The sequence below is a fragment of the Macadamia integrifolia genome, chromosome 2 (assembly GCF_013358625.1).
Source record: "Macadamia integrifolia cultivar HAES 741 chromosome 2, SCU_Mint_v3, whole genome shotgun sequence".
NCBI classification, from domain to species: domain Eukaryota; kingdom Viridiplantae; phylum Streptophyta; class Magnoliopsida; order Proteales; family Proteaceae; genus Macadamia; species Macadamia integrifolia.
The window spans coordinates 6339985-6361618 of record NC_056558.1 but is presented as its reverse complement, the minus strand read 5'-3'; the positions used below and the strand labels follow the sequence as shown (position 1 = coordinate 6361618).

The 21634-nt window shown below is 38.2% G+C and overlaps 2 protein-coding genes across 3 annotated transcripts in view; both read left to right on the top strand.

The window, feature by feature from the left end:
• Nucleotides 1–4409, top strand: part of LOC122072246 (sugar transport protein 5-like) — a 4930-nt gene extending 521 nt beyond the window's left edge. The window contains exons 2-4 of the mRNA XM_042636833.1: nucleotides 1541–1860; nucleotides 2746–3375; nucleotides 3745–4409. Coding sequence (XP_042492767.1) covers nucleotides 1541–1860; nucleotides 2746–3375; nucleotides 3745–4200 — 1406 coding nt within the window. The 3' untranslated portion in view covers nucleotides 4201–4409. The remainder of the gene's footprint in view (nucleotides 1–1540; nucleotides 1861–2745; nucleotides 3376–3744) is intronic.
• Nucleotides 4410–8809: 4400 nt separating this feature from the next.
• Nucleotides 8810–15693, top strand: LOC122072245 (sugar transport protein 5-like). 2 transcript variants are annotated; one of them, XM_042636832.1, is made up of 4 exons: nucleotides 8810–9033; nucleotides 12372–12691; nucleotides 13638–14267; nucleotides 14992–15123. In XM_042636832.1, exons 1-4 carry the CDS (start codon nucleotides 8901–8903, stop codon nucleotides 15055–15057), a joined length of 1149 nt encoding a protein of 382 aa, XP_042492766.1. In that variant the 5' UTR covers nucleotides 8810–8900; the 3' UTR covers nucleotides 15058–15123. The 2 variants fall into 2 exon arrangements, with proteins under 2 accessions (XP_042492766.1, XP_042492765.1); XM_042636831.1 differs by having other exon boundaries at nucleotides 8814–9033; nucleotides 15060–15693.
• Nucleotides 15694–21634: the final 5941 nt, after the last annotated feature.

The window sequence follows — 21634 nt, the reverse complement described above, 5'->3', positions numbered from 1 at the left end:
TTTTAACTCGTTTGCGGTGCTAAATTTGCCACCACCGATGGTATCAAAGACTCTGATTGACATGGAATTGGAGCCCACCGTGAGCCACTATTATTTTTAGGTAACGAATTCTACGGTGATGAAGCAAAAAAGATTTTTCGGAAGAAGAAACTCTATTAGGGAGCGTGATGGATCATGGTTTCAAGTATTTGTATCGTATTGATCGTATTGTATTAATATCGGTTGAGAATAATCCTAGATTCTTCACTGATTTCGATCGATTATTCGTTTTGTTTTAGGGGTAAAATAGTTTTAAAAAAAATGTATATTTTTTTCTAAAAATCAAAGGGTAAAAGTAATCGATATGCACCGATCCTCTCTGATACTAATACCGAGACTAAATCCAGGCTGAGGACTAACTTAGGGATGCATGACCAAGTAACCACCTATTTCCACTTAAATTTAGGAGCTTAAATTTAACTTGTGGTTAAAAGCTGGAATGGACCTCCAAATTGGTTAGACCCGTTTCTTAACTTATTCGGATTGAAATTGATTGAAATCGGTTTGGAAACTACTGAAATTGGTCAAGATTGGGTGGAATCCTAAAAAAGCTGTGAGGAGAGGTCAATTCGACTTGGCTTGCATCAGAATCGGGCTTGACATTGATTCGATGATGTGGTTCCGATTTTTAAACCCTGTGCGTGTTTGTTACACGTATTTGAGAATTAGCTATGGTGACAATCTAAATCATTTGTTAAAAAAAAAATATAAGTCATACCTTATTTATGAAAACGTTGATACTTTGCCAATAAAATTTGGTAAACATCTTGTCACCCTCCACATGACACAAATTAGGTTGATCACATAGAAAACCTTTTTATATGGGCCGTTTAAGTAATCTTTTATTAACTTTTTTGTTTATTGGAGGAGATAATTTGTACGGTTAATTTTAAGACACAGGTAGTGATGGGAAGTGTCTGAAGTAAAGAATGCGAGAGTTCAATTCTAAAAAACTTGGAATAAATTTTTTAACACATTAGTAAAAAGTTTACACGAAGGGTGTATATATATATATATATATATATCATATAATTTTTCTTTTATAGAAAATTAATTTACATGAAGAGTATGATTTTTTTTTTTTTTGGATAGAAAAATCAAACAATAATATTAAGTTAAAAGGTGAGTTTGCAACATTGTTTGTGATTCTTTGATCACAGTCTTCCTATCCATAGCGTTATATGCTATGGTCTTAACCGCACTGACTAGATTGTTGGATGAGTGAGATGATAGTGAAAAAAATTTCACACCCCATCATGAGTCAGTGAACATATATAGAGCCCGAATTTGGATCCTCTCCACTCGAGTATATATTTCAATCCCATCTCATACTATTCGATCAAATGAGTAGGTGCTGGTGTGGATAGCATGTTTATAAAATTTAAACAATTTTTAATTTATATCTAATATGTATCATATGCACACAAAAATGACTGTTAAAGAAGGAAGTCTGAAGGTCTATGTCGCATTACTTTAACGTACTACGAATTTCTTTTTTCAGGGGGAGTGACGACGATGGAACCTTTCCTCCAAAAATTCTTCCCATCGGTACTGAGGAAGATGTTAGCCGCTGAGAAAAACGTTTACTGTATCTTCAACAGTCAAGCTCTCACATCATTCACCTCTTCATTATACATAGCTGGGATGGCTGCATCCTTTGTGGCTAGTCGCCTCACAAGAGCTTTGGGTCGCAGAGCCACCATGGTTCTAGGTGGTTTCACCTTCTTCATTGGAGCGGTCATCAATGGTGCTGCTGTTAATATTGAAATGCTCATACTGGGCCGCATTTTGCTTGGATTTGGTGTTGGTTTCACTAACCAGGTGGGTGAGCTTCTTCAACATTACTATTTTGTGCCCATTAAGTAAAAAAATATGAAAAGGAAACCGACTTGGTAGTACGGTAAGAGCCAATTAAGCCAGCCCAATAAAGAGTCCAAACCTGAAGCCAATTTCAGCTCAATGGTTTGGTTTTAGTTTGACCCACAATACAATTGAAATCGGACTGAATTGACCAATTGACACCCTTAATATAGGTGTATTAAAGTAAGGGGAGAGATCTACTTACTACCAACATTCATTGACATCTCCCTCCCATGCCAAGCCAATGGGCACATATGATGGATTGTCGGACTTGGGTCCTCTGTGGAGCAACAGGGCATCTAATGAGCATCTAACACCTTAGGCTCCGTGCCTGAGTATTTTTACTGGCCGTTAATGTGCAACAGACGCCTTATTGCGCCACAGAGGAATTCAGTGTGGGATTATCTCATGATTCATATATAAAGGACCCACATCGTCAAAGAGGAGAGAGATTGTATACCATCGGTAGTGTACTTGTGTGTACATCATTTTAATTTGTTTTAAGAATGAGGGATTGTCTCATGATTCATATATAAAGGATCCATATCGTCAAAGAGGAGAGAGATTGTATACCATCGGTAGTGTACTTGTGTGTACATCATTTTAATTTGTTTTAAGAATGAGGGATTGTCTCATGATTCATATATAAGAGACCCATATCGTTAAAGAGGAGAGAGGTTGTGTACCCTCGGTATTGTGTATATCATTTTAATTTTTTATTTTTAAGCCCTCGTGTATTGCCATAAATATGACTGGATACATTTTTCCGCAATGTGATTTGATGAAGAGACTTCTGTTCAAAGTGATTCCTATCTCACTAATTCTAGTTAATTTTGCAAACTGAAGGCAACTCCCGTGTATTTATCGGAGATGGCGCCACCCAAATGGCGCGGCGCGTTCAACACCGGTTTCCAGTTCTTCCTTGGCACAGGTGTAGTCATAGCTAATGCGTTGAACTACGGCTCATCTCGGCTCAAGTGGGGCTGGCGCCTCTCGCTCGGCCTGGCAGCCTTACCTGCAATGGTCATGACAATTGGTGCCCTACTCATCTCTGATACTCCGAGTAGTCTTGTGGAACGTGGCAAGTTGGAAAAGGCTGAGCAATCGCTACGCCGAGCTCGAGGAGTCGACTCAAATGTGGAAGCCGAGCTAAACGCTCTCATCAAGACCACCGAAGCCATGAAAGCCGCAAGCCAAGAGCCGTTCAAGACCATATTTGAGAGGCAATACAGGCCCCACTTCGTGATGTCCGTGGCGATACCTTTATTTACACAGCTCACGGGGATTAATGTGATAGCGTTTTACGCGCCGGTCCTCTTCCAATCAGTCGGCTTCGGCAGCAGCGCGGCTCTCATGGCGGCTCTAATATTGGGCGTGGTCAACCTCGGCTCCATTCTCGTGTCGACTGGTTTAGTGGACCGGTATGGTCGGAGAGTTCTGTTCTTGCAGGGTGGGATCCAGATGATCCTTGGCCAGGTCAGCATTCTCTCTCTCTCTCTCTGCAAACATTTTCTTTGGATTTACTATATTTAATGGATATGAACATTTGGGCTCCGGTAAAGGGGTGGATCTTGGTGCAACGAAAACTTGTTCTATCGAATTAGGAAATAATCTCCACAACATGGGTGTAAAACGACGTAATATGATCCTCCCTGGACATATAGGGCTGTGAAATGATGTTTCCACTCTTGTGAAACTTAAAAAAATCTACCATTGTTGATACCCATGTGTGTTATTCGTTGGCCCCTTGCCCCAGTAGGGGCCATCCGACCAGGAGCTTCAACCCCCCCCCCTAAAAAAAATATACCATCTAAACTCACTTGTGATTTTTACTCTTTTGTGAAGGTGGCTGTGGCTTCTGTTCTAGGGAGTCAGATAGGAGTCTCTGGGAGTGAAACTATGTCTAAGAACTATGCCATTTTGGTACTAGTGTTGATGTGTGTATATGCAGCTGGATTTGGGTGGTCATGGGGTCCTTTGAGCTGGCTGGTACCAAGTGAGATATTCCCATTGAAAATCCGGCCTACCGGCCAGAGTATAAGTGTTGCCGTGAACTTAGCCGGAACCTTTGTGCTTGCACAAACCTTCTTGAGCATGCTTTGCCACTTCAAGTTTGGGATTTTCTTGTTCTATGCTGGATGGATTGCGATAATGACCCTCTTTGTTGCTCTTTTCCTTCCTGAAACTAAAGGAGTCCCCCTTGAATTGATGCACACGGTATGGGAGAATCACTGGTATTGGAGAAGGTTTGTTAAACAAGAATCGCCAACGACGACGACATTGCCGAAACAGATGGATTAATTTTTGTAAACCACATACATTCAGCGATGGCAGCTCCATCATCACAGTCTATTTAAGAAAAATTAGTTCAAGTTAGGGAAAGAAGTATCGTTTGTACTTTAAAATGTTTTTGAATCTATGTATATTTTTCTCTACCCCCTAAATGGAAATGGTGCATTTTGTACAAGTCTTTAATTTCGATAAATGGTTACCATAATGTCTAAATCTTATTGGGGTTCTACGTAAACAATGATCATACATCGGATATGAGCAACTTAATATAAATACTTATGAAGATTGAGGCACTCACTTTATAATAACCAACTTTGAGGGTGAATTTGACTAAAGTCCTAACAGATGTCATCATCCCCATGTGTTGACAGGTGTTGGGATATGTGACTAACCCCCCTCCCGAGCCTTTGGATGAATGTTGTAGGATGCAGTTGTTGGAGAGTAGTCTGATCCGTATGAAAGGATACCAACCATGCCATTTTTTTTGTTTTGTTTTGTTTTGTTATTTATTTATTTTTTTCCTAGCAATTTAAATTGTTACTTCAAAACCCAACAAAATAAGTTGGGGAAAAGAATGGTTTTTGGTTGCATGGCCCTGGGTCAACGAGGGGCCAATGAGAGGGGGGGGGTGTAATTTTACGGCCCTTCGTGTTTGGGCTCAAGAAACACGCGATCAAGGACCATTGTTTCACCCAAATAAGTATTAAATGGTAAGCTGATGTGATAATTCTGATTATTGCATAGAAGGGTGGCATCTAAATTGGTAATGCATCAAATTCAATCAAATATCCTCTCAGAAACTTTAAATGATTTCCAATATATGATAGAACCTGGTTGGTCTAATAGCTAAATCAATTTTTTTATACTTCATCATTTACTCCTTCTTTTCCAAAAGTTATAAATTATGAGTTTCAATAGTGGGTACTGTTTACATGCATGACAATCACTACTAATCATTACTTAGTATGATTTTTAATATATAATGTGAATGATTGAGTTTGACTTCACCGATTTCAATAATGGTGAAGAGAGAATCCCTTAAATCTATGGGATTTGACACAACAATTCGATTGAGAAAGGGTATTTGAGACTTTCTTAAATAAGGGATAAGCATTGATGATATTATTTGTTATTCCAAGAGTCCAATCATAACATCAAATACTTAGGATGAAGTGATTCTCTCTTCACCCAGGGTGGCGAAAACTTTCTCCCATTATAAATGTCGTTTTGTGTTCTTTTAGGAAATATTATGGGATGACTCGCTTACACAACTTCGTGTGGAGATGCCTATCTGCATTGCATCAATATGAAATATCTGACATGTGTTGCTTCGATGAAATTTTTTATAGAATTTGTGTTCACATCATCATTTTTCCCTTACATAATATATGAAGCTATGAATATAAATTGATATTTCAACCTTGACAAATATAATGCAATCTTGCTGATTCTTGGAAGTAAAAAACTTGTTTAGTGTTGAGAGGCCTCTCAAACAGGACACTTTTATTTTACCATATTGGTAGATATTTTGGCTTATTTGACTATTGGATAGAGATAGGAAATGATTTGGGCAAGGCATGTACCAAATTTCAAACTCAAATTCAATTAAATATTCCAAATTATGTTCACCTTGCATGCCTATAGTTCTCTGATTGTGCAGTCTCCACAATCTTGGATTTTTCAAATAACGTTTTATTAAAAAAAAAAAATGTGTTGAGCACTTAAAAATGATTAATAGATTATAACTTTGATCAAATTAATAGAGATAAAGTTAGTGGTGTCTCACTTTTTGGAGTCATAAAGGATTAGTGTTTTAGAATAATCTCACGTCAGCTAATTTGAGACCTTACGTGATTTGATATACTAGTTGGTGGTTAGATATTTCAATTATAAGTATGAATAACTGACCTAAAGCTTTCATTCTTCCTCCACCTTTACTTACACACTTTTGTTATTGAAGCTTAAAATGAACATATATAATTTTCGCCAAAATGGAAAAATTTCCTTTTACATCTGCCTTTATCAGCTTATAAATTGTGCCTAAATAGAACTTCACAATTTATTTATTTATGTTTTGAATTAATTTTATCTTGATCATGCAACTAAAATCTAGTGAAACATATTCTGCACATACAGTTACCAAACTGTTTCCTCACAAAAAAACTATTTTTGTTAAGTGGTTACCAACCTATTTTTATATTTTGATAAAAAATAGTTTTCATTAATAATTTTTGTTAAATAAATAAAAATCAAAAAGGAAAAAAATTATACAATTTTTTTTAAGTAGGAATATAGAGTGCGAGATTAAAAATGAATTATTATTATTATTTTGGTTATCGATAGGTCCACAAGAGAATTGAAGTCATGGCCTCTTTATTATGAGGAGTTGGTCATTGTCAAAAGACCTTCCTCCTTGGTTCAACAAATTATTAATTAATCATGAGTTAGACAATTTTTGGATACCTTTCATTCTCAACTGTTACTGTCAGGTAGGTACCTAATCTTCTTCATCTAGAGTGTTTCCTCTTTGACCTTTTCGGCACTTATATCATTATTTCCTAGTTTTGGGTTGTGATTCTATTTAGATTAGCCCTTTGGTATAAAACTGTGCAGGCTTGATGCTTACACCATCACATAATCAATGGATTAATTTTCAGTCATGTGGAGCTCTAATATGATAGAAATAGAAGGACATAGATCCATCCTATTCGTTCTACGTCAGAATTGAGATATTTTCCTTTATCTATGATAGATAAAAAATACAGCTCTACCCAAAAATTAAAATAAATAAATAACATAGTTAGCCTAAAAGTTGCATCGCTACAAGAAAAATGGGTTTTTGGAACGAAAATTTTCTATCTCAAATGGTCAAAATGTAGTGACAAATCTATATATGTCCGGAATGATTTTTTTAGGAGACGAAAATTATCCATCCTTAAAAATGTATCGTAAATACCCAAATTTCTTGTAGTGCATTATTTTTTCTTTGTATGGTTCAGTTTCTCTTCACTTATAATGAAGATAGAATCTTTTCAATCATTGAATTTGATACTCTGATTGAATTGATTTTTTTTTTTTTTTTTGAAGAAAAGAGTGAGAATTAGCTATGAATGCAAATTCCGAAATCATTATGTGTTCTTTTGCCAAAAATATTATGTGGAAGACTCACCCACTCATCCTTTTGTTGAGAGACCTCTCAAGGGCATAAATATGAAATATCTTGACAAATATTGATTCAATGATATTTTCTTTTTATAAATTATTATTCATATCATTGTGTTTTTGGCAAGATTTTATGAACAAATCGTACATTTTTGTACACATTTATGTCTTCAATTGGATGGAAAGATAGAGAGAGATGTATTATTACACTTTTGCCTCCTACTCTCACCGAACGATTGAAAAACAAACCATGTGCGTACGATTGTGCATAAAAACTGAGTCCATAATTTTTTTTCCTTAAATAAATGAATGAATGAAAATAGATTGACGTTTTAACCTTTATAGAAAGATTTCATTGGTTCTTGAAACAGTGTTGAGAGGCCTCTCAAAATCCGCCACCTTTATAATAATAATATATGGACAGATTTTGGGAGTTGGGACTTCCCCAACTGTTAGATAGAGAGGACGAGGAATGGAAGATGGCGACCAAACAATCTTAACTCTTAAACTTTCTCTTTAAAAAAAGGAAAAGAATATCTCAAAGTAAGGGGTCGGTGGGCCAAGGAGTGGGTGTCAGAATAACCTTATATTTCCACACTTATTAGTTAATTTGGGATCAAAATCCTCTGTTTTTTTCATTCCTATTTTTTCTTATTTTGCTACCTGCAGAACACGACATGTGGACAACAGAGGATCCAACGGTCAAGGTTGGGTGAGGATTATTACATCCGATGCGTTGGTCTTAAAGTTGTCCACGTGTCGTGTTCTGCAGGTAGCAAAACAAGGAAAAACAGGGATGAAAAAAACAGAGGATTATTTTCCGTTAATTTGGGTGTGTTTTGTCAGAAAAATATATATGAGGGGGTTAAAGTTCAGCCCGAACCGGTCGAATTGTATATCAAACTTTTTAATTTGGTTTTAGGTTGTGGTTTTATGAAGTTAAAACCAAATCGGACCAATCAAAAACACCAAAAAATAGATCATCTTAATAAATAAAAAAAAAAGACTCGACCAATAGTAACTAGATAAAAAACCAAAAAAAAAAAAAAAGATTTTTTTATTAATTTCCTTATGTATTATAAATCTGAAATCAGAACGAACCAAACCTGAAATTGTCCAAAACAACAATTTCTTGTTTTAGGTTGGTTTAGTAATAGACTGAAATTAATTCAACCCTAATCGAAACCAGACCAAATCAACCGATTAACATCTTTAAGTGTTTTTTTTTTGGACAAAGGACAACCTTAATAACTTAATCGCTCCAACAGCGAGATTTGAATATATAATAATTAAAAGGGAATTAATAAGGAGAGAAACCGTAAAAGGACTGTACAGTGTACATCCTTTTATCCAGTGTGGGCTGGGATGTTTTAACTAATTAGTAAAAGGAAAATCATCTTTCTTTTTGTTTGAATTTCGTACCTATATAAATGCAATCCCCAATCATTCATTTGGTCATCTCACTGTCTCTCTCTCCTCCACCACCTCCCCCAATTGCCCAAATCATATCTGAGAGAGAGAGAGAGAGAGAGAGAGAGAGAGAGATAATGGCAGGAGGAGTGTTCGCCGTTGAAGGAAATGACAGTGGCTTCGCCGGAAGGTTAACAATGTCAGTGGTGATCACTTGCATCGTTGCTGCTTCTGGTGGCTTAATCTTTGGCTATGACATCGGGATTTCAGGTCTCTCTCTCTCTCCTTTATTTTCTCTTTCTTCTATGTAGCGTTTGATTGAACCAATCAGCCTGCCCTCTCTCCCTCTCTCCCTCTCTCCCTCTCTCTCTCTCTTGATTAAAACGTAGCAGATGAATCAAAAGAGATTCCACCAAAAGAAAAAAAAGAATGAAAAGAGAATAGGAAATAACCCTAGAAATATTTCATCAAAATTTTTTCTGGCACTGTTTCTCACTGACTGCTACATTGACTGCTAGAGAGAAAAAATAACCGGTAGTATCATAAGAGACAAGACTGGCAGACGAGGAAGTGGGGTCCGCCATGAACCACCAACCCACCACTTCAACGGTCTTTTTTTTTTCTACGGTCCTTAAGTCTTTTTTAAATCTATATTTTTTGGGTTTAACCAAAAAAAAATAAAAAATCTTCACAGTGTGGGGTTAGAAAACCTGAACCGGGATCCTATTGATTCTGATCGGTTTTGGTTTAATTCAATCGAAATCGGTTTCATCAACTTTTGGAATTGGCATATTCTATTCATCTAGGTTTTTTTCATACAAGAACCGTTAGGATTGGATTGGAATTGGAAATTGAGATATAATTAGTTCTGTCATGTGGGCTGTGTTGGGATGATGAGAAACTATATAATTAAAGAGAAAAAGAAAAGAAAATGCATGACGTGAATTTGTGAACACCCTCTCAAAAGTCACACTTTATCTCCTCACTAAACACCTTATTTTATGTTTCTTCTATGTGTAGCGTTTGATTGAACCAATCAGCCAACCCTCTCTCTCTCTCTCTCTCTCTCTGTGGATTGAGTAAAACGGAGCAGATGAATCAAAAGCGAATCCACCAGAAGAAAAAAAATAATGAAAAGAGATTAGGAAATAACCCTAGAAATATTTCATCAAAATTTTCCAAAATCGGGGAATTTCTGTCACTGTTTCTCACTGACGGCTACTTTGACTGTTAGAGAGAAAAATTAACCGGTAGTATCATGAGAGACAAGACTAGTAGACGAGGAAGTGGGGCCCACCATGAACCACCAATCCGCCACTCCAACGGTCTTTTTCTTTTTTACGGTCCTTAAGTCTTTTTTTAATCTATATTTTTTGGGTTTGACAAAAAAAATCTTCACCATGAACCACCAATCCACCACTCCAACGGTCTTTTTCTTTTCTACGGTCCTTAAGTCTTTTTTTAATCTATATTTTTTGGGTTTGACAAAAAAAAAAAAAAAAAACCTTCACAGCGTGGGGTTAGAAAACCTGAACCGGGATCCTATTGATTCTGATCGGTTTTGGTTTAATTCAATCGAAATCGGCTTCATCAACTTTTGGAATTGACATATTCTATTCATCTAGGGTTTTTTCATATGAGTTCCACTAGGATTGGATTGGAGTTGGAAAATTGAGATAAAATTAGTTCTATCATGTGGGCTGTGTTGGGATGATGAGAATCAAAGAGAAAAGGAAAAAAGAAGTGCATGACGTGAGCGTGCAAATTCTTGTAAACGCCCTCTCAAAAGTCACACCTTATTTTCTTACTAAACACCTTATTTTCTCTTTCTTCTATGTAGCTTTTGATTGAACCACTCAGCCAACCCCCTCTCTCTCTCTCTCTCCCTCTCTCTCTATTGATTGAGTAAAACGGATCAGATGAATCAAAAGAGATTCCACCAAAAGAAAAAAAGAATGAAAAGAGATTAGGAAATAACCCTAGAAATATTTCATCAAAATTTTCCAAAATCGGGGAATTTCTGACACTGTTTCTCACTGACTGTTACTTCGACTGTTAGAGAGAAAAAATAATCGGTAGTATCATAAGAGACAAGACTAGCAGACGAGGAAGTGGGGCCCGCCATGAACCACCAATCCACCATTCCAACTGTCTTTTTCTTTTCTACGGTCTTAAGTCTTTTTTTAATCTATATTTTTTGGGTTTAACCAAAAAAATAAAAATAAATCTTCATAGCGTGGGGTTAGAAAACCTGAACCGGGATCCTATTGATTCTGATCCGTTTTGGTTTAATTCAATCGAAATCGGCTTCATCAACTTTTGGAATTGGCATATTCTATTCATCTAGGGTTTTTTCATATGAGATCCGCTAGGATTGGATTGGGTTGCAAAATTGAGATATAATTAGTTCTATCATTTGGGCTGTGTTGGGATGATGAGAAATTATTTAATTAAAGAGAAAAGGAAAAGGAAGTGCATGACATGAGCGTGCAGATTCTTGTTAACGCCCTCTCAAAAGTCACACCTTATCTCCTCACTAAACACCTTAGATTAGGCATTTTGTTACCCTCCCTTTTATTTCTGTAAAATTGCAATTTAATGGAGAATCATATGACACTTTCTTCACATGATTTAATTAGATTTTAAAATTTTAACATGTGATTAATCCAGCCATGCACTATGTATGCGACGATTCAATGATCATGTCACATTTCCATATATAGTGTAAATATTTTTTTTCCATAAACACTAAAATGTGAAAGTTTTGCTTTTGTACTTGTGTAATATGGAAATTCTCTCCTACAGTCTTATTAGACACATATCCTGTCCCCTAATTCACTTCGGAAAAAGATTCTCTCCAATGATTAGACCACCTAATTAGCCATTTGACAGTTGGATACATTGAAAGAGCATACTTGTGTTTGGATGCGTGTCCAAACCCTCATTACCATTGGATGACTTAAATAGACACCAGTTGGGCAACCCACTAGTTGGAAAGGATCTTAGATGGTATGGAAACTAGCTGACCCGGGTTCGGTCGGATTCGGGCTTGTAAGCCTCTAATGGCTTTTTAAACGGCACTTTGGGCTCTGGGCTTTGGCCTTTCTATATATTTTTTGTTTGTGTATGTGGATGGATGGCTATTAATGGGGATGCCAATCTATCGGTTTGGTCTGGTTTTGATCAGGCTTAATGAAGGGGTGAATTCGAACCCAAACTTCCTTAAAGTTTGGTTTCGATCTATTTTGGTTTCAGATTAATTTGATTTTATCTTATCAATTAAATCGATTTTGGTCTGATTTACCATGTACATATACATAATTATGGGATAAAAATATTTTTTTTTCTAATGATTTTGGGTTGGTATCGATTTCTCAATTTTATATGGATTTGGTTTGATTTTGGTCTAGTTTTTTATGTTCAATGCGGTTTTGGTGTGATTCGGTCCACAATGTTCTATTCCAAAACCAAACCAATAAAGAATCAGTTTGATTTGATCCAGTTTCACAGGTTCGGGTTAGGGTTTGACACCCATAGCTTCTTAGATAAGGAAGCCAGAAGGTTTATGTTGCATTCCTCTAAGATACTTTGAATTGCTTTAATTGCAGGAGGAGTGACAACAATGGAACCTTTCCTCCGAAAATTCTTCCCATCGGTACTAAGGAAGATGAAAGCTACTGAGAAGAATCTTTACTGTGTCTTCGACAGTCAAGTTCTCACATCATTCACCTCTTCACTGTACATAGCTGGGTTGGCTGCATCCCTTGTGGCTAGTCGCCTCACAAGAGCTTTGGGTCGCAGAGCCACTATGGTTCTAGGGGGTTGCACCTTCTTCATTGGAGCGGTCATTAATGGTGCTGCTGTTAATATTGCAATGCTCATACTGGGCCGCATTTTGCTTGGATTTGGTGTTGGTTTCACTAACCAGGTAAGTGGGCTTCAGCCCATGTATGTTGGGCCTATTTAAACGGGCTTTTGTGGACTGGGTCTTTAACTTTTTTTTTTTCTGGTCTACTATCATACCTTACTGAGCGCCGCTGGCTAATAGCCAACCTCCTAGGCGCTAGTGGTACTGAGCGCCGCTGGCTAATAGCCAACCTCTTAGGAGCTAGTGGGGTCAATGGCCACCTATTCTTATACACAACACACTCGTTCACCCGGATTTGACAGGATTCAATCCCACGACCTACTTCCCGAGGCACCAGTTCTTCAAGCCGAAGTTGTCACCACTACACTAAGCTAGTGTCCATGACTAGGTCTTAACTTCTATGCTTCAAAGTCTAAGCTCTCTATTGAAAGGGACAAGGGGAAATTGATGAATGCTTCATGTCATGGGTAGAGAAATTCTATAATAGGAATATATTAGAGAAAAGAAGAGGGGTCAAAGCAAGGAGTCCACATCCTTTACAGTCGCTGAAACGTTGCAGTCATCAACCAAAGGTTGAGAGCATCTGAGCATACATCCCAAAGGGCTCCCAACCACTGGATGCTCACTACAACATTATAGTAGCCGTAGAGAATGTGGAGGCCAAAGGGTTTTTTTTTTTTTGCCAATGACGGGTCATACCTTGGTTGAATGAGAATCGTTGAACTTTCACTAAAAGCAGTGAAGAGCACTAAACACCCTCGTGTGAGTAGCCCAAGGTGTGCCTAGAGGGAGTTGAACTTAGGACGTCCGAGTTTACAACTTGTACCAAGTTCGTTGCTTACCAACTGTGCTACCCCCTCGAGTTAACCAAAGGGAGTAATGCCTCGCGATTCATATATAAAGACCAAGGTTTCAAAACTCTAGGATGGTTCGGACGGATTATCAAGTGGGTTCTGTTCAAAGCGATTTTCGTTGCACTAATTCGGGTTGATCTTTCCAATTGAAGGCAACCCCCGTGTATCTATCGGAGATGGCGCCATCCAAATGGCGCGGTGCGTTCAGCACAGGCTTCCAGTTCTTCATTGGCATAGGTGTGGTCGCAGCTAATGGATTAAACTACGGCTCATCTCGGCTCGAGTGGGGCTGGCGACTCTCACTCGGTGTTGCAGCCTTACCTGCAATTGTTATGACACTTGGTGCTCTAGTCATCTCCGATACGCCCAGCAGTCTTGTGGAACGTGGCAAGCTGGCAGAGGCTGAACAATCACTACGACGAGCTCGAGGAGTCAACTCGGACGTAGAAGCAGAGCTGAATTCTCTCATCAAGACGACCGAAGTCATGAAAGCCGCAAATCAGGAGCCGTTCAAGACAATATTTGAGAGGCAATATAGGCCCCACCTCGTGATGTCCGTGGCAATACCTTTCTTTCAGCAGCTCACAGGGATTAATGTGATAGCGTTTTATGCGCCGGTCCTCTTCCAATCAGTCGGCTTCGGAAACGACTCGGCTCTCATGGCTTCTCTTATATTGGGCGTTGTCAACCTCTGCTCGATTCTCGTGTCGACCGGTTTAGTGGACCGGTATGGTCGGAGAGCTCTGTTCTTGCAGGGTGGGACCCAGATGTTCCTCTGCCAGGTTAGCATTTTCTTCTATTTACTGTTACATTTGAAAGGGCAGGCTTTTGGGCCCTAGTCTAGCTCCTTGAAAACGACCATATAGCCCAGTTTTGGGGGAACTCAAGAAATGGACCCGGTTAGCCCAAACCATATGCACCATGTCACTAATATGGCCCGTGGATTGGTACTACCTATGTTTCTATGGATTCTAATTCGAATTTGTTAGAAATGGAAGGAACCCGATAAATTGGAAGGGCTAGAGAACTTTTCCCGGCTTCATGGATCCAGTTCCTCTCTTTAAGGTTGATTGTTCAAGTCGGTTTATAGTTATTTGGGCGAATGCCACATGACGAGGCAATGATCCAATGCTTTGAAAAAGATGCAGAGAACAAGACGTCAAAAACCATTGGATCATCACCTGGACACTGGTGATCGCCTAGGTAATTATAGGCAAGACCTGGGCGATCACCGCTCAGGATAGGAGCCAAATCCCATTTTCATTCCCCATGCCTAGACATAACTAAAAGTTAAAATACTCAGTGTGCACGAGAACAAAGACAAGCATAGTTCTTTCTCCCAAATTAGAATCAAGAAGAAATAAAGATTTCCATAAATCAATTTATGATTTGTTGGAGTCTTTTTATCAAAAGACTTGTATACAAGAGGTAAATTTCATTGGTTTTGGATCAGGGGGTGGTCAATCCCACCAATTCTAATTTGATTTCTGAACCTTGTGTACCCAGGATTTAGTTGAAGTTTCAAGCCATCAATCTATTCATATTCACTTGTGTTGCTTGCCCTTTTTGTGAAGGTGGCTGTGGCTTCTGTTCTAGGGGCTAAGATAGGAGTCTCTGGGAAGGAAACTTTGTCCAAGGACTATGCCATTTTGGTACTGGTGTTTATGTGCACATACGCTGCTGGATTTGGATGGTCATGGGGTCCCCTGAGTTGGCTCATACCAAGTGAGATATTTCCTTTGAAAATCCGGCCGACCGGCCAAAGTATAAGTGTTGCCGTGAACTTTGCCACAACCTTTGCGCTTGCACAAACCTTCTTGACCATTCTTTGCCACTTCAAGTATGGAATTTTCTTGTTCTATGCCGGATGTATTGTGGTAATGACCCTCTTTGTTGCTCTTTTCCTTCCTGAGACTAAAGGAGTCCCTCTTGAATTGATGCACACAGTATGGGAGAATCACTGGTATTGGCGAAGGTTTGTCAAACGCGAATCCGCCCCGACGACATTGCCGAAACAAATGGATTGATTTCTATAAATCAAATTATAAATCACATTCATGCAGTAATGGCAGCTCAGTTCATGTTTTTTTTATTTTTTTGGAAATGCTTTTTCTTTACCATCTAATTGACAATGGTGCCTTTTGTACAAGCTCTTTTGATTTATGACTATTGTAATGTTTAAAGATCTTGTTGGGATTTCCTGTAAAACTAACAATCTCATCTTTTCAGCAAATTCCTTTGCATAAAAAAATTAAGAAAAATTACAAGATTACTTAAAAATAGATTTTAGTTACAAAATTATCCATTAAACACCTTTACATCATTGCTGAAAAGACTGGTTTCTAAGATCAAAGAGCCATATCTGTACATTCATTGCTGAAAATTCAGATCAATGAGCTTTGAGAGTGAAGAGTTGCCCCTCTACTCTGTTGTCTCTAGTTTTTAAGAGCCAAGAACCTCAGAGCTGGTGGAAGAACACAACGTCTGCAAATGTATGCTTGAGAGAGAATCTGAACCAGAATAAAGATGGTGTAGATTGAAACTAGATATATGATGTGTACAATTGTTTGGGTGGATCACAAATTAAGAATCTGTTTTGAGATTTTGAACAATTATTTTCATAGATGTTGAGAAACTTATGTGTACAGAAAAATATCATGAATGCGACATTTTTCAACACTTCCATCAGATCTCCTCCTTACTGAGTATTGACTATTATAAGTTGTTATATGACCTAGAGGAAGAATCCGAATGAACTTTCCTACACCTTTCATACCGTATAGAAAAACAAGAAGATGCTGTTGGGACTCTTCTTGTTTCAGAAGCGTCGCTAGATCCTCAACTTGTTTCCTGAAGCAAAAAACACCAACTTCCTCTTTTATGGGAGCTCTAGTCCTTACCTTCAATGATGAGCCATCATCATTAAAATGAGCTGAAGTTCCTCCAACTTCTGAAGTTTCAATCGAAAACTTCCTCATTTGTAAGCTGAAATCTCTTCATCAATCCTTCTACTGGTGCCTTCCATTTACTTCCCTAACTTGTTTGAAAGTACAAAAATGTTTGGGATAACCCACAAGTATGAAAGAAACTGAAATGATAACATAGAGAAAAGGAAGAATGATAACAAGGGCTTAACTAGCCGGATCATCAGCTGGACAGGGAGCATCTAAGGACTAGGAGACTCGAACACAACCCCACACCCAAATTTATCAACAACTCCATAAAGGCCAAGCTGACAAAAAAAAAAAAGTAAAATAAAATAAAATAAAAATAAATAAAAATCCATAAAGGCCAAAGCACAACAAAAGATAAGGATAAATATAAAAAAAGTCTTGAGATCCATTCCAGATCCACCGACTAAAAAGGGTTTCAATTTTTTGGTTCAACCCGGTTTCAATTGGGTTGAATTAGTTTTATGAAAAAAGGTTTGATTTTGGTTCGGTTTGGGTTCATTATATTTTAGTTTTCTTTTATCAGATTATTATCAGTTTGATATCAAATGCAGTTTATATATCTTAGTGATTTTCAAGATATCACTGGTTTCATATCTGTTTCGGTCAGGTTTCCAATGTAAATTGCGGTTTCTCAAACCGTTTCATAATACCTTAAATCAAAATTAGTCCAAAAAAAAAATTTGATTCAATTTGATTAAGGTTTCGATTGCTTTGGCAAAAACGTTGTTGGGGAAGTCGAAGAAACCTGCAAAAATTACTGACGAAGATTGGGAAGAGATGGAGGAAAAGACGGTAAGTGTTATTCGATTAAATCTTTCTGATGATACCCTACAATATGTTATGGGTATCGAATCTGCACCACAGTTATGGGCGAAACTTGAAAGCATCTATATGACGAAGTCCTTAACGAACAAGTTGTTCGTGAAGAAGCAATTGTATTCTCTACAAATGGAGGAAGGTATGGATCTATTAGAACATCTTAACATGTTCAATCATATCGTAAGTAAACTTGCAAACCTAGAGGTTAAGATCGAGGATGAAGACAAGGCGTTACTATTACTGTTGTCGCTCCCAAAATCATATGATTACCTAGTAATGATTCTCTTGTACGAGAATGAAACCCTTGAGATGGATGAAGTCGCAGCTGCCCTCATGTCCAATGAAACAAGGAAGAAGGACAGTAGTACGAAATCTCAAGGAGAAGGTTTTTTCGGAGGTGACAAGGAGCAGGAAAGAGGGAGATCAAATCAGAAGGGATCTGGGAAGAGTCGATCGAAATCAAAAGGGGCAAAGACAAAGGCCTCTTGTTACTATTGCAAGAAGGAAGGTCATCTGAATAGAAAGCGCTTGAAGAGGAAGGCGGACTTAAAGAAGAAAGGTGTAGATAAAGCATCTGAGGTAGCTAGCGTGGCTGACAATTCAGATGGAGATGATGGAGATGTACTCTCTATATCATCAGGTAAGAATCAACCGTCTGATTATTGGATTTTAGATTCTAGATGTTCATATCACATGTGTCCACATAAGGATTGGTTTTATACATATCAACCATATAATGGTGGGTCTGTCCTAATGGGGAATGATGCCGTATGCAAGACCATTGGGATAGACACTATCAAAATCAAGATGTTTGATGGGATAGTAAGAACCTTAGCAGATGTGAGACATGTACCAGAATTAAGGAAAAACTTAATATCTTTGGGGGCACTTAACTCAAATGGCTGCAAGTACATAGTAGAAGGTGAAGTTCTCTAAGTTATTAAATGTGTAATGATTGTCATGAAGGGACAGCTAGCAGGAAACCTATACAGACTCATAGGGAGCACAGTTATAGGTGGAGCATCTGTGACTACATATGCAGTATTTGATACAGATGATACCTATCTGTGGCATATGCGGTTAGGGCATATGGGAGAAAGATGATTGATGGAGCTTCATAAAAGGAAAATGTTGAAGGGAGTAAAAACTTGTAAAATGAACTTCTGCAAGTATTGTGTGTTTGAAAAACAGTGCAATGTTAGTTTCAAAACTACAAAACATAAGAGTAAAGGGGTGCTTGATTATGTACACAGTGATGTATGGGGTCCTTCAACAATAAAATCTAAAGGTGGGGCAGAATACTTCGTGACCTTTGTTGATGATTACTCAAGGAAAGTCTGAATCTACTTTATGAAGCATAAAAGTGAGGTGTTCACTAAATTTAAGGAATAGAAGACTGAGGTAGAAAGGAAGACAAGAAAGAAAATTATATACTTGAGAACAGATAATGGAGGAGAGTACACATACAAACCGTTTCTAGAATTGTGCAAAGCTGAAGGGATTACACGTCACTTCACGGTTCCAAAGACACCACAGTAAAATGGTGTAACTAAAAGGATGAACAGAACACTTCTAGAAAAAGCTCGGAGTATGAGGCTGAATGTAGGGTTGAGCAAGAGATTTTGGGCAGAAGCAGTGAACATGGCATGTTTCCTCATCAATAGGTCTCCATCAAAGGCGATTGATTGTAAAATTCCTGAAGAGGTATAGACAAGAAAATCAGTAGATTATTCTATTCGAAAAATATTTGGTTGTCCAGCCTATGCGCATGTTGAGAGTGAGCAACATTTCAAGTTAGACTCAAAGTCTAAACATTGTATCTTTTTTGGTTTTAAGAAATGTGTAAAGGGATTCAAGTTGTGGGATCTAAGTTCACAGAAAGTTGTGGTAAGCAGAAATGTTGTGTTTGATGAGTCTCATATAGTGAAGTCAAATTATAATTCACAAGCAGTTGATGAAAATAAAGAAGGTTCTACTGTGCAGGTGGAGTTAGGTGAGTTAGAAACAATAAGAGAGAATGAGTCATCAAGTGACTTACCAGGACAACAGGAAGCAGTAGAAGTTTCATATACTGTGACAAAGGTAAAGGGAAGCGTACTCACAAAGCACTTATGAGATACGGGTTTGAAGACATGGTTGCCTATGCCCTCACTGTAGGTACATGTGATCCATCTTCCTACCATAATGCTTTGAGTGATGTACATCATGATAAATGGATGACAGCTATGATGGAGGAAATAGAATCTATACAGAAGAACAAGACTTGGGAGATTATGGAAAAACCCAAGGAAAGAAAAATCATTGGGTGTAAATGGGTCTTTCGTAAGAAAGATACAGCATCTGAGAAGGAGCGTGAAAGGTATAAGGCCAGACTTGTAGCCAAGGGCCATGCACAAAAGGAGGGGATAAACTACAATGAAATATTTTTTTCAGTGGTGAAACACACTTCGATCAGGGTACTACTTGCTTTGGTGGGTCTGTCCTAATGGGGAATGATGACTTTGGAAAAAGATACCTTTCACCACTGGCTGCAAAGAACAAACATGATATAATCTCTTTGAAGTCTTTGTTGAGTGATGAATTTGAGATGAAGGATCTTGGTGCCGCTAAGAAGATCCTTGGCATGGAAATCCTTAGAGATAGAAATGCAGGTAAACTTTGGGTAACTCAGAAGAGGTATATTGAAAAGGTGCTAGAGCGTTTCAATATGGAAAAGGCTAAGCCGTTAGCACTCCGTTAGCTGGCCACTTTAAGTTATCTGAAAGGGAATGCCCTACAACACATGAGGAGGTGGAGCAGATGTCTCAAATCCCTTATGCTAGCGCAGTTGGGAGTCTCATATATGCTATGGTTTGTAGCAGGCCGGATCTGTCTCATGCAGTCAGTGTTGTTAGCAGATACATGAGTAATCCAGGGAAGGAGTATTGAAATGCAATTAAGTGGATATTCAAATATTTGAGCAAGACTAAAGATATATGTGTTATGTTCAGTGGCAAGAGAAGTTCTACAGAATTGACAGGTTACGTTGATTCTGACTATGCTGGTGATTTAGACAAGAAGAGGTCTACTACAGGGTATGTGTTTACATTGACTGGTGGACCTATATCACGAAGGGCGATGCTTCAGTCTACAATTGCATTGTCCACTACAGAGGCAGAGTACATGGCAGCAGTTGAGGCTGTCAAGGAAGGAGTCTGGTTGGCTGGACTGGTTTATGAGTTGGGGTTGGAGCAATGAGGTACAATGTTACATTGTGACAGTTAGAGTGTCATACATCTTGCAAAGAATCAGGTGTTTCATGTAAGGACAAAGCATATTGATGTGAGATTTCACAAGATCAGGGAGCTTGTGTCAGAAAGCAGTATTCACTTGAGAAAAATTCATACAGATCTCAATCCTGCAGAAATGTTTACAAAGCCAGTTACTACAGAGAAGTTCGAGTCTTGTTTGGACTTGATTAATATTACTCATTGTTGAATATGAGGGACGCACCAAGCAGGTGCGGGTTTGTACCTCTAATAAGGTACAATGATAAAGACTCCTACAAGTTATCTTTATAGGAGGCTCGATAGAATTAAAGCCAAGGTGAAGATTGTTGGTGTATGATGTTTTGTATTCCATTGCAGTTTAATCCAGGGAGTACTGGTGCAGCACCTAGACATGCAGGATCTCATCTCACCGGGGATGTAGGTAACTTTATCGAACCTCGTGCATTATTTGTTTTATTTTTTCATTATCTTCTGTATCATTATAGGGTTACGCTTCTACACTAAAGGAGAGACGGTTTTTGTTATTGGGCGTGACATTCGAAAAAAAGTTGGGATCTCAAAATTATAACCGGTTTGGTTTTGAAAAAAGTATAATGGTTTTGGGTTTCAACTTTATATGATATGACAATGATGTTGTGAAAAACAAGTGTCGCAACCCAAATAGAATAGAAGAGGTTGGAATTGGAGATGATCCGTATCTTCCGCTATCTTATCGGAAAATAATCCTCTGTTTTTTTCATCCCTGTTTTTCCTTGTTTTGCTACCTGCAGAACAGGACACGTGGACAACTTTAAGACCAACGCACCGGATGTAATAATCCTCACCCAACCTTGACCGTTGATCTTAAAATTGTCCACGTGTCGTGTCCTGCAGGTAGCAAAACAAGAAAAAACAGGGATGAGAAAAACAGAGGATTTTGATCCATCTTATCTATACCCCATAATCGTTGCGACACAAAAGAAAGAAAAAATATTTAGCTCTCCATGTGACAACATAAACAAGGGACAGGGTTACAGCCAAAAGCAGGGGCGGGACTGGAGGCAGCGGGGGTGGTGGTGGTGGTGGTGGTGGGAGGCTGAGATGGGTGGAGCGTTGGTTTTTTTTTTT